The sequence below is a fragment of the Dioscorea cayenensis genome, chromosome 6 (assembly GCF_009730915.1).
Source record: "Dioscorea cayenensis subsp. rotundata cultivar TDr96_F1 chromosome 6, TDr96_F1_v2_PseudoChromosome.rev07_lg8_w22 25.fasta, whole genome shotgun sequence".
Classification (NCBI taxonomy): Eukaryota; Viridiplantae; Streptophyta; class Magnoliopsida; order Dioscoreales; family Dioscoreaceae; genus Dioscorea; species Dioscorea cayenensis.
This window is the reverse complement of record NC_052476.1, coordinates 13099563-13113379: the sequence shown is the minus strand read 5'-3', so window position 1 is coordinate 13113379 and position 13817 is coordinate 13099563. Positions and strand designations below refer to the sequence as shown.

Sequence of the window (13817 nt, the reverse complement as noted above, 5' to 3'; positions counted from 1 at the left end):
CTAATTATTTGAAGGAGTATTTGAAGTATATAAAAGTTAAATTTGAATTGAAACTTTATGAACATTATATTCCATTTTTTATATGAAAACGTAAAAACCTTGATAAAAAAAATGACACATTATTTATTTTAAAAAATTATAATTAAGTACATACGAGCATGTCAAATTTTAACTTAATCGAAACCAATAAATATGTAAAATTAAAATTGTATATTTTAATTAGCTAATGAAAATATTAGTTAATAATTTCAAATATTATCTATCTAATAAAAATCAAAATTTGGAAGTATAAAGTTAAATGGATAAAAAGTAAAAAATTTAGAGATTCTCACTGATGAAAATAGAAAGAAAAAAACCATGAATTAACTTTCTCCAAAATTTCATCTAGAGTTTGGTGTGAGAAATAAAGTACGGAGGATTCATAAGTTTTATAATTTTTATGATTATTTAATTAATGGATTGACAAATTAATTAAAACCCAAAAATGCATATTATCACATATGCACACCAAAGATTAGGTGTGAGAAATAAAGTATAAAAGCCAAAGAAGAAGAGCACCATGTTCATTGTATGCCACCTCCTTTAGCTACGTTAACGTGAACACTGAAATCCATGCAAGTAACTTCAGAAACTCAACACGTGTACTTTAAACATCATCCAAAGGATCATGCACTAACCTACAAAACGCCTCCCTTGCAGTAGCCCATGCAGCATGAAACCCAGGCCTTCATAAAGGCATGAATGGTGTCACCGTAATGGAGTAGATAAACCCTAATTAATTAAAATCAACTCATTCATCTTTCTCTGTTGGTTATAATAATTCATATATTAATATTGCTATCTAAGTTTTGAAAGATCAGTATAAAAGATGAAGAAGATGAAGAATGGTTTATTCAGTGTGGTTTAAGAAAAAGATCAATGGAGATGAATAATGGCGGAGAGCTTGGAAGAGAGATCATTGCAGCAAGGTTAAGTAATCGAATCATCTCTATCGGTACGCCTGAGAATGAAAATGCTAGCCGGATTGATAAGCTTTCAAATCATTCAAATGAAGATGAAAAGGTCTTGATTTTTCTTTTCTTTTTTTTTCTCTCTTATTATTATCATTATTTATTTTTCTGTCCTCCTAGACTTTTCATAACTTATTGTAATTATATATATATTACTGAAATCAGAGTTATGGGTGGAGGAAGTTCTTGGCTCATATTGGTCCTGGTTTTCTTGTGTCATTGGCTTATCTTGATCCTGGAAACTGTAATTAACTATCTCATTAATTCTCTTTCTCAAAAACTGTATTAATTTGATTCAATTAAATCTGATATGGATGTGATTAAACTATGGTGCAGTGGAGACTGATTTACAAGCTGGAGCTGATCACAAATATGAGGTAATTAACAAGAAGGTTAAATTTTCACCCTTTTTCTTCTCTATTCTTATTTTGTTCTAATTAATTGCATGAATGCATACAATGAAGCTTTTGTGGGTAATCCTCATTGGGCTTGTTTTTGCACTCATAATTCAATCACTAGCAGCAAACCTTGGTGTCACAACAGGTATTTGCTACTCATTCATTATATATATATATATATATATAATTAATGGAGTTAATCTTAATTATAGTTAATAATGAATATATATTAATTTAAACAACAGGAAGGCATCTGGCTGAGCTATGCAAAGAGGAATACCCAAAAATAGTGAAGCTTTGTTTATGGCTGCTTGCAGAGGTTGCAGTAATTGCTGCTGATATACCTGAAGGTTTGGAAAACATATGAAAACAAAGTTGATAAATTCCAGTGGTGGTTGAAACATTTAATTTCTGTTTTTTTTTTATGTTGTTAGAGATTTGAATGTTATATATTTTTTTGTTTATTTGGTATGCAGTGATTGGGACAGCCTTTGCTCTGAATATTCTATTTCACATTCCTGTATGGACTGGTGTGCTTATCACTGGATTGAGTACTCTCTTGCTCTTAGGACTACAGAGATATGGGGTCAGTAACATATATTAATTATAACTCTCTTTGGTTTGACTTTTTTTTTTTTTTAGGAAAAAAAAAGTTTTTAAAAATGTTTCTGGGTAATTTTGTATTTATTTTTGTATTTTTTTTTTATTTTTTTATACAGGCAATTTGTATTTATGGGAAAAACATTTTTTTTTAATGTTAAAAAATTTCAAAATAACTTTTTTTTAAACTCTTAGAAATACAAAAATTGTAATTTTTTGAAAAACAGATTAAATCAAATCCAGCACTTAGGTAGAGTGTAGATGGTGGTAGGAATTGGTTTTTCGTATATATAAATAAACATTATATAAGAGGAAATAAACTCATAGTTTTTATTTTTTTTACCACCCCAAGTGATATATATAATTATTGACAAATCATTAAGATTTCCCTATCACAAACTTTCTCTTCAATCATAGTCCTGATTTTCTCATCATCATTAATTTTTTTGTTCTGTTATTTGACTTTCCTATCTGTATTCGTATCATCCTTTCATATTTATCATTTTATTAATGGAATTAGTTAAATTCTTGGTAATATTAAAGGGCCTTCGTCCTAATGAAACTTTACACAAAAGTTGATGTGCTTTGAAATCGATATTAAGTGAAAATGCCTCTAACATAATTAAAACATCTTTGTTTTAAAATTTTTAATGCAAAACGATCACATCAAAAATAAAAACTAGTTTAATAATATCAAAGAAACAATATCGGAGAAAACACCATAATAATTTTTATTCATAGTATCGAAAACAACGTAACTAGTTGAACGTTATAAGTCTAGTTTAGTTTCACATAGCTTAATTGAGGGAAAGTCCATCTGTGAGGGGTAACCCCACCCTATTAGACTGGTCGATCTTTTGGGGTTGTGGATCCTCCATTGTCTACATCATTGGTGCTTTCATTGAGAATAGATGGTGTGGAGCTAGATAAAAAATTGACTAGTAAACCAATAGAGAGTTTTGACCCGGGATATGCCCCATGTTATTGAGCAAAGCACACTTAACTAGTGTACCTGACTTAAAGAGGATTTCGAGTCTTATCGGTGGAGTAATGTTGCACGCCTAGTTTAGTTCTACATCACCTAATTGAAAAAAAGTCCATATGCATATATGTGGGGATAATCTCAACCTGTAAAATTAGTCTTTAGTGATTGTGGGTTCCCCAATGTGTGCATCATTGGCACCATTTCACTATAATTTAATTTTATTTCACTCATCATCTTGAACTAAAATTTGATGTTATAACTTGATTTGACTTATTAATAAATAAATTTTTTTAATCACTTTTTATAATAATATATACATATATATATAAATTTCTGATTATTTGATATTAAATATATAATTATTTTTAACAATATTTTTTTTACATTAGATAGTTATATAATTAATTTTGTTTTAGTGAAGAAATTATGATCTACATTCTAATTATAAGTTAAATAAAACATATGAATCTATTATTTGTGTCATGCAGATTAGAAAACTTGAGCTTTTGATATCAATATTGGTGTTTGTAATGGCTGCGTGTTATTTTGGAGAACTAAGTTATGTGAAGCCTCCGGCAGTAGAAGTATTGAAGGGACTCTTCATCCCTCGTCTCAAGGGCAATGGTGCTACCGGAGATGCTATTGCACTCTTGGGAGCTCTTGTCATGCCGTAAGTTTAACTCAACTTAATAGTTTAAACTAATAAATTAAAAATATATATATATACATAATAATGTTTTTTTCCTCAATTTATATATAGGCACAATCTTTTCCTCCATTCAGCTTTGGTTCTGTCAAGAAAAACACCTCCATCTAGAAGTGGAATCAATGTGGGAATGAAATAAATTATTAATTTATAACTTTTCTACTTCTCTCTCTTAATTGTGATTTATTAGTTTTTAAATAATTAATTAATTTTTTTGGTAAACTTTTTTACAGGCTGCTTGTAGATACTTCCTATTGGAGAGTGGGTTTGCTTTGTTTGTTGCATTGCTAATAAACGTTGCAGTTGTAGCAGTCTCAGGCACTGTTTGTGCTGCCGAGAATCTCTCACAAGACAATGCTGATAAATGCTCTAACTTAACCCTTAATTCTGCTTCTTTTTTGCTCAAGGTCAGAATTTTTTATTTTTTATTTTAAAATAAAAGTATAATTATGCTTTTCTATTAAGAAATAGTAAAATCATATTATGAATTACTAAATAATATACAAGGAAAAAACCACTAAAGACTTTTTAGGATTGATTTGAGAGTCACAATCAATAGTTTTGAGCTCAAATTTTTTTTATATCCAAAAATCATCCACTTCAAAAATTTTATAAATTATGGGATCTTAGTACTATTCCTCATATTAGTTTATAATCCATGATTTCTAAAAAATTAGTAGGTCAAAGACTTTAAAAAAGCACTATGATATAATTAAAAAGTGACATACTGAAAGTCATGATATATACTTGATTAAATTTAGCAATTTATTTAAAATTTTAATATAAAAAAATGAATTAAATCTAATGTTTTTTCCTTTCCTTTATGTTGTGATTGTAGAATGTGCTTGGAAAATCAAGCTCAATCGTTTATGCAATTGCTTTGCTTGCTTCTGGTCAGAGCTCCACCATTACTGGAACTTATGCCGGCCAGTATATCATGCAGGTCTATTTCTCTAAATGTTTATTTTTTTTATTATTATATATACATTAAATAAAAATAAATTTTAAAAATAGGGATTTTGGAACATAAAAATGAGAAACTGGTTGAGAAACCTAATGACTCGGTGTATCGCCATCACACCAAGTCTCATCGTTTCCATAATCGGAGGCTCTTCTGGTGCCGGAAGACTTATTATCATTGCATCAGTAAGTTTCATACTCAAATTTTTGTTCAACACTACTAAAATTTTAATAATTTTCTGTATTATTTTATTAATTAATTAAGTATATATTGTTTGTTGTGAGCAGATGATTCTTTCCTTTGAGTTGCCATTTGCACTAATTCCTCTCCTCAAGTTCAGTAGCAGCAAAACTAAAATGGGACCCCACAAGAACTCAATCTATGTTAGTTCTATATTTCATTAATTTCTTTTTCACATTGTTTTTTTAATTTATAAACAAATTATAAATTAACTTCATCACATGAAATTGTTTTGACATAAAATACAGGTAGTTGACTTTATGTACTTACTATAATATAGTTAAAATTAATTTCAGATTGTTGGATAACTATCCCATATAAAAAATTTAAAAGTCAACTATCTTATAATCAATTTATGTATATAACATGAAAATTTATTTAATTAGCTTTTCTCAAACATAAAAATATATTTCATATTGTTAAAATAATTTATACTTAACCAACTTACGTAAATAATTTTTTTTAATTTTTATAGAAATTATTAAAAATTAAAGGTTTTTTTTATTTTTATCTTACTTACAAACATTATAACCACTGCATATATTAATATTTAATTTAGTATATATATAGAATAACTTCCGTCTTTCAAAATAAATGTGATTACTAGTATAAGACTTTAGTTTATGCCGTATCCTACTTGTTAATATGCATTATGGTTCTTCAAATATATATATATATATATTAAATATTACTATGCTTTTATGAGATTATAAATAAACTAATGAAGTATATTAATTAATGTTTGTAGATAATTGTGGCTTCATGGATCCTAGGGGTGGGAATAATAGGGATCAACATCTACTACCTAAGCACAGGGTTTGTAGATTGGCTCATTCACAACAAGCTTCCAAAGGTGGCAAATGTGCTCATAGGACTCATTGTGTTCCCAATCATGGCTATCTACATCCTCTCAGTGCTCTACTTGACCGTTAGGAAGGACACTGTGGTGACCTTCATCAACCCTAATGATGTTGAGATGGAGAAGGGAGTTGGTGCCACTAATGCTGCTAATGACGTTGTCCTTGTGCCTTATAGAGAGGACCTTGCTGATATCCCACTTCCACAATAAATTCCAAGTCGGTGTATCTTTTCTTTTTTTGGCATATATATAATATATACAAACATCACATGTAATGTTCTACCTAATGTACTTTATGTCAATGTTCAATAATCAAAAAAGTTATCTGATAATTATCACCGACACAATAGCCAAATTGTAAAATATCTAATTAGAATTTCGACTCCTCTAGAATGCATGGTTGAGGTCTAATATTAATAAAAAGATGTGTATTTAAGGTGATTTATCTACATTAATAAAAAAAATTATAAAAAAAAAAGTTATTTACTATTTTTTTTTAAAGTTAATGTTTTTTTCCTTTCCAAAATGGTATTGTTTAGGATGTATTTCTAAAATAAACACTTAAGGGGGTTTTTGGTTAATTTGCTACAAGTAAAATTACAATGTAAGTGAAATCACATATAAGTAAAAATTCTGTATTTCAAATTACATCACTATTGTTTGGTTTGCTATAATTGAAAATGATGCATTAACTTTTTCATTATTTGGTTTAATGTAACTTGAGAGATACAGTTACCATACAAATAATAAATAGTAAAACTACCCCCATTATTTACTATTAAGACTAGTTATTTAATAATTTCATCAAATCCTTTAATTACATAATATGCTTTAATTTTATGCTTAAGGTAATTAATTAACTTAACTCTCACCATCTATCATTAGTGCCAACACTAATGTACGATAAATAAATAATTAATTAATTTAATGATTTTTATTAAATTAAAAATATGCCAACACTATGTGCTTTACATCAATCTTAAGCAATAACAATGTTATTTATTTTGAATGTATTTTTAAACTGAGTACTTCATCCATGTTTTTCAAAATTATTTCTATGAATAGCGGAAAGAGTTATAGGCTTGGATTGATATTAATTTATTGAAGTATTTTTTTTGTTTTATTATATTTGTTTAGATGTATACATTAATGCCATAATTTGATTTTACTCAATTTTAGTTTTTTTAATTTTTTTACTTATTATATTTTATTAGTTCTATTCTCTGTCTCTCCAAAATTTTCAAATAAAATTCTAATATCTTCTAAAGCCTCCACATTAAAAAAAAAAAAGTATAGGCAATAATTTTCAAAAATAATATTTTTCTACCTGACAAGTAAAATTTTTTTTAAAAAGAAAAAAAAGACACCCCATTTGTATAAACATAAATTTGTTAATTTTTTTGAAACATTTTCTTCGAACAATGATGATTTTATTAAAAAAAAAACTATTTACCTTATAAAATGAAATAATACTTTTTTTAACCCTCAATTTTTTAAATAAATATAAGCAAACCATGAACTCTCAATTTTTTGAGTTGGCAAACCTAACCTATCAAGTCTTATCCTTGAATATAAGCTGGTCAAACATATTCATATTTTAATACTTTTAAGAATTTTTTTAATTTCAGGAATAATTAATGTTCAACAAAGTAATATCCAACAACATGATTTTTATTTTAATTTAATTTATTATTATTATTATTATTATTATTATTATTATTAAGGAATCAATTGGATTGAATGTGCAATAAAGAAATATCCAACTACATGATATCATTTGTACAGACACCATCATAAGTCTTTTATAATTGATTGGCTTGCTAAGCTTGCACAAACAAATGATAGACTTAAGGGCATGCCCGTGAAATTATTGGTGCCAAGTCATTGTTGCATAGGATGCAAAATAATAATAATAATATTATTATTTTTATTTTTTTTATTTTTTAAATAACAATAATGAAAATGTCTGCATTGACCAACGGTTTTTGGGTCAATTGATACCAGATCCCTTGCGTAGGGCGTTTGTTTCAGAAAAAACCCGATATCGAATCTCATGTCCACGCAAGGTGAGGATACGTGGGTTGGCATTGAGCTCTGCTCCCCATACATACACATTCCTGACTTACCCTTAAGGGAGCGTTTGGTTCACGGTAATGTGCAAACATTACCGGGAATTTGGTGGTAATCTGTTCAGATTACCATATTTGGTTACTGTAGCAGTGGTAATGTTGATAGTAATGTAAAATTACCAATAGTGAAATATTACCAAGTAAGGTGGTAATCACATTACCACCAAAACAGGTGTCCATCCAAATTACCAAGTTGGTGGTAATCTGACATGTATTTTTTTTCCAATTATACCCCCACTCATTTAATGTAATTCCTTATTACACTCCCTAGTTTTTATTTTCCTTTATTATTTTTTAATATTATAATTTAATTATTTATTTATCTAAATACTTTAAATTAAGTTTTTCAAATTTTTATACGTAGGGATATTTTGATAAATACAAATATATTTTAAAAAATTGTGAAAAAATTATCTTTTATATTATAATTTAATTATTTATTTATCTAAATACTTTAAATTAAGTTTTTCAAATTTTTATACGTAGGGGTATTTTGGTAAATACAAAGGTATTTTAAAAAATTGTAAAAAAATAATTTTTGATATTATAATTTAATTATTTATTTATCTAAATACTTGAAATTAAGTTGTTCAAATTTTTATACATAGGGGTATTTTGGTAAATACAAAGGTATTTAAAAATTGTAAAAAACTAATTTTTGATATTATAATTTAAATTATTTATTTATTTAAATAGTTTAAATTATATTTTTAAAAATTTTATACGTAGGGGTATTTTGATAAATACAAAGGTATTTTAAAAATTGCGAAAAAAATAATTATTAATGTTATAATTTAATTATTTATTTATCTAAATACTTTAAATTATATTTTTCAAAATTTTATATGTAAGGGTATTTTGGTAAATTTGACATATTACTGAGGTGATTACCATGACTAACCAAACATAGTAATGAAAGATTACCAGTAATATAAATTCTCAACCAAACATGGTAATCTCACATTACCACAACATTCCCAGGCATATAACATTCCCGATCATATTACCATGGTAATCTCATTACCATGGTAATATATCATTACTGTGAACCAAACGCCCCCTAAATGTAGAGTGCTTGTCGTTTATGTGTAGTGTGTCGTTCATATAAACTTATTCTCTGTTTATATATATATATATATATATAGTTCAAATAATTTATATATTGTATTGAAATATACTTTTATTATAGTTTATTTTTTTTAAAAAAATAATCTATTGATAATTTTAAATTTCTAAACCACTCTAAAAAAATGAATAATATTGATCTCGAGTTTAGAGTATATATATCAACAATATATTTTGATAATTCTAATATTTCTATTGATTTGTGGTTTCAAAGAAACATAAACAATTATAATAATTAATTTGAGCATCAAAAACATAATTAAAGTTAATTTTACACCTAATAACTTCTTTTCCTTCACTTCCACTTCATCATTACTAATAAAATCTTACCATAACCATAAAGCACGGCCGAAGAAGTGCCTCACAATTAATGTCACTATTGCATGCCTAACATACACCTATTTTTGAACTATATATTAAATAATCATCGACATATATATAAATATATCGCATTCAACTTCTCATACCAGGCCTAATAGTTTTGCTCTAAACCAGAAAAATAAAATAAAATAAGAAAGTAATTATGATCGATGAGTCTTTCAAAAAACCAGGTTCAATACCATTCCAATGGGAGATCGAACCAGGGATTCCGAAGGAAAATAACAACATCAACCATGCACGATTTGCCGTCAATACCAAAACTAAGTCCACCTCCTTCTCTGCTCTCCCTATCTTTCACTTCTCCGGCCACCACCATCTTTTCCGGCTCTTCTTCGGCCTTCAAAGGATGCTTTTCTTTTCGGCATTTAAAGCTCAAGTACGATAAGAAAAGTGTGGTGATGCCAGAGACTTCCATTTCTAATCCAAAGCTTGTTGGTGGTGGAAATGGTAACAATTCGTCTTGTTGTTGGTAGCAAATATTTAATTAGTATTAAACTTAATTAGATTTGAAGTTTGTTGCATTCAACTTTGAGAACAAGTTTGATGCTTTCTTATTGTATGTGTATGCATGATTTTGTATGTGCTTGTTTGTGATATTTATTAATAAGAGCTTATTAGGATTAGTTATTTTTTCAAAATATATTTGATTTGTGAAGACAATCATCTTAAAAGCATTATAACGAATCTATTCATTTTAGAAATGTTTATTTTATAAAATAAATAATTTTTTTTTTCTGAAATTACAAACTATTATTTTGATTAGGTAAGTATTATTTTTGCAAACTAGTGAGAGGGTTATGTTTTTCCACATTGAAAAGGATTTGCTCTTTGATTCACTTGAATTTAGTAAAATGTCGAGTATCGAATCATTTTTGCAAGAAAAAAATATTTATTAATTTCAATGATTGAAAAGTTTTGAATAACATTCTTACAAGATTTTTAAATTTTTTTTTTTATTAAAGTGGATATATAAATTACTCCAATTATTACGTATCACCTCTCCCTTAATAAGAAAGGAAGTCACTATTTTTCTTTCATGTAAATGATTACAAAGTTTTGATTTTAAATTAATAGAAGATGTGGTATATCTTTATAATATTTTCATTGATGACAGATATTGGTTTGGAGGTAGCGATGGAAGTAGCTCAAAGTTGAATTAATTCATATCTTCTTATAAATATTTAACTTAAAAATATTTATTTTATAAAAATAAACAAAAGATAAAAGTGCTTTAATCACCGGTCTCTTGACTTATTGGTGCCATATTTTTTACGTAGGGTGTTTATTTTGAGGAAGACCTGAAATTGAACCTAAAAACTCACATAATATAAGAGCACATGTGCTTATTCTACTAGCTCCATGCATGCGCACATCCCTGATTTCTCTTAAATAGAGAGCTCTTGTTGCCTATTTGTAAAATAAAAATAAACAAAAAAGATGCCCTTGAAACATAGAACATGCGATTATTTTCATAATTAAATCTAAATGAGTCATACCATGATTAGGCTTATCAAATTTACTATTTATAAAGTAACTACGAAAGAATTTATCAAATTTACCGTACATAAAATTTATCATCAGTAACTATTTAGGTAGCAATTTTAATATATATATATATATATTGCAAAAGTAATTAATATTACATGTATACCAGTTTGCCACGTTGGTGCACACGTGGACATGACATGTTAAGGTGAGAGCCACGTGGCCTCTTATACTAACACGCCATATGCCACGTCAGCTATTTTTAAAGTTCTCCTTCTTCTTTCCCCGTCTTTTCCCTTCTTCATCCAAGTGATAGTCCTTGCCTCCAAACGCAATCATCTGCATTCTTCCTTCTCAAGACCGAGACCTCTTCCTTCTTCTCGAGACAGAGACCTCCACTTCTGGGGACCTGTAAACCTTCATAGCAGCAGGTGAAAGTGAAATGACTTGCGAGAATGCTAGGTGGGTTATGGAAGTTGATTGGGCAATAAGACAATTAGTAGAGGAACCTCCAAGTTACTGCAAGTTGTTTGTTTAATTATTCTGAAATTTGAAATGGAGATCGGCGTTAGGGTTTCAAACATTACATTCTAATTGTAAGATAACATGTGGGATAAATGAATTGCTAATCAATTGAGGGTTTGCCTTATATGAAATGAAGATAAGCCTAAAATGTCCCCATTTTTACTCCAAAAATTTGTCTTGGATTAAAGTTGTAATGAAGAAAGTAGGGATAAATATGGTTGTGATTGCCTGAGTAACGAAGGTCACTATTTTCCCATATTTGACACCCGAATGTAGTCTTGCAACTATTAGCATACAATTTGAATTTGTATCATGTAATTATTAGAATTTGAACCTTTGATACTATATATTAATTAAATCTAAAATTCCACTCCTTTGTTCTATCTAGATGTATTAAGAGCAAGATTGCATTCACATTTTCACATATCAACTATGAACATCTATTTTGATCCCGTAAAATGTTGCATTCACATTTCCAATACAATAAAAGCAAATGAAGAGTTTAGTTCTCCACATTATTAGAAGGGCCTCTTAGTGTGAATTTATGCTATGTAATATTTAGGGCAGAGTATTCAGAATTTGGCAGTAAATATAAAAACACATACATCCTATACATGTTTGGGCACTAAAATATTTAAGTCATAGTGTATTTCATTAACCTCCTGAATGATCAGTTTGATAGCTCCATCTAATTTTAGTATTACTACTTAGCATGGTTAACTATCTAGTATAGGGCATCAATGTTATTAGATATGAAGAATTTTAGAAACTCATCCATTTATATGTCTTATTTGGTGATATATTTATTTCACATGCAAATGTTCTGAAATGTTTGTTTGATGTACAAGTCCATGTTTGGGCAAGCAATGTTTGTCTCCATCATTGAAGTTGTAATTTTTTTTCCTAGTTCTCTTTTTTGTTTTTTGACTTAGTGTATTGAAAATTTTGATTTTAGGATGGTATTTAGTGACTTAGATTTGTATCCATTATGAAAGTTGTAATTCTTTTGTATAATTCCTTTTTCTAGATTTGGCTCAATGTGTTGACAAATTTTGATTTTAGGATTGTATTTGGTGACTTATTAGGTTTGTGTTTGTTATGGGAGGTGTAGTTTTTTTTCCTGATTTTTGTTACTAGTTTTGATTCTGTATTGTAAAATTTTGATTTTAGTATGGTTTTTGTTCTTTTAAGTTTTATCAATTATGTTCAATGTTGAATTTTGTTGTTTGATATCTTCTTAGAAGTTAGGGATTTTTCTTCTAATTTTGGTTAAATATTTTTATCTCTGTAAGTTCTAGTTCTTTTCAAACTCCTTTTGCTGGTTTTAATTCAATGTGTTGAGTTTTGAATTTAGCATGGTGTATGATAACTCAGGTAATGTGTTAATTATGTTTACTAGTGGATTCTTTGGTGTTCATTATCTGTTTAAAAGTTGTTGTTGTGTCTTTTTTTCTTCTTTTCTTTTGTGATTTTGTTCTTAAAAGTATGGGAATACTCTTTAAACTAAGGATCTCAAGTTGGTGGGAGTAATTAAATGGCCATGGATTATTTTTGCAAGATATTGTATTTAGAGTATCATAAAATTGTTTTTAAATGGCATTGCTTGTGCTGAACTTTGTTAAGAATTGGATAATTTTATCTTAGCACCAAGCTCTGAATATTTCACGATAAGAATATATTATACACTTGATGATGTACAAAAGTGGGAAAACCATAGAATAGCTGGATATCCTGATTATTGTTGTGCCGATAAATATCTAGGTTAGAAATCATTGGCAAGGCAAAGGAGATAAGATTACATGTGGAAGCCTGTAGGTTGTGGTGGTTGGATTTAAAGAGTAAGACAAGGAGTTTGAGAGAAATAAAAGATGATGCAAATGCTTTGGCAATGACTTTGAGTGTCAACTGCATAGGATAATAAATGTATATCCTAGGGTTTCTATGATAGATACAAATAATAGTAGTAGCCTGGTTTTGATTGCTGGTAGAAATGATGTTTAGTTGCTGATAAATAGGGAAATATTGATTTAGAAGAAAATGTAGAATTGAAGAACAAAGCAAAGAAAAGGTATGGGATTAGAATAATAAGCTGTATGGTTCCGAGTATAGTTTCCACAGTGAAGAAGAGGAAGTTGTTGTATATAGTAATGTTATGCCTAGGCCTAAGGAAGATACGGAGGGAGAAAGTAGAGGAGTAGGACGTCATAGTGAAGGTAATGTTGAAGGTGAATCTGACTTTGGTGCACATGAGGAATTACATTCATGCTCTTCAAGAGATGAAGAATAACTAAATCCAAGTAGTCCTAAGTGTGTAGAATATAATGAAGACTTTGATAAGAAGACCGCCCCTCCCCAAACATCCCCCACCCCACCCCCACATCAAGATTAGAATAAAGTTTAGTAGTTTCAAGCA

At 28.4% G+C, this 13817-nt stretch overlaps 1 protein-coding gene across 1 annotated transcript; it reads left to right on the top strand.

Annotated features, from left to right (window-relative positions):
• Positions 1–869: 869 nt before the first annotated feature.
• On the top strand, positions 870–6159 carry LOC120263638 (metal transporter Nramp5-like). Its single transcript, XM_039271605.1, has 13 exons — positions 870–1062; positions 1176–1254; positions 1347–1387; positions 1475–1553; positions 1654–1758; positions 1885–1994; positions 3482–3663; positions 3754–3823; positions 3933–4106; positions 4538–4642; positions 4714–4845; positions 4948–5043; positions 5649–6159. The coding sequence occupies exons 1-13, from the start codon at positions 919–921 to the stop codon at positions 5967–5969; spliced, it is 1638 nt and encodes a 545-aa protein (XP_039127539.1). The 5' UTR covers positions 870–918; the 3' UTR covers positions 5970–6159.
• The last annotated feature ends 7658 nt before the right edge of the window (positions 6160–13817 follow it).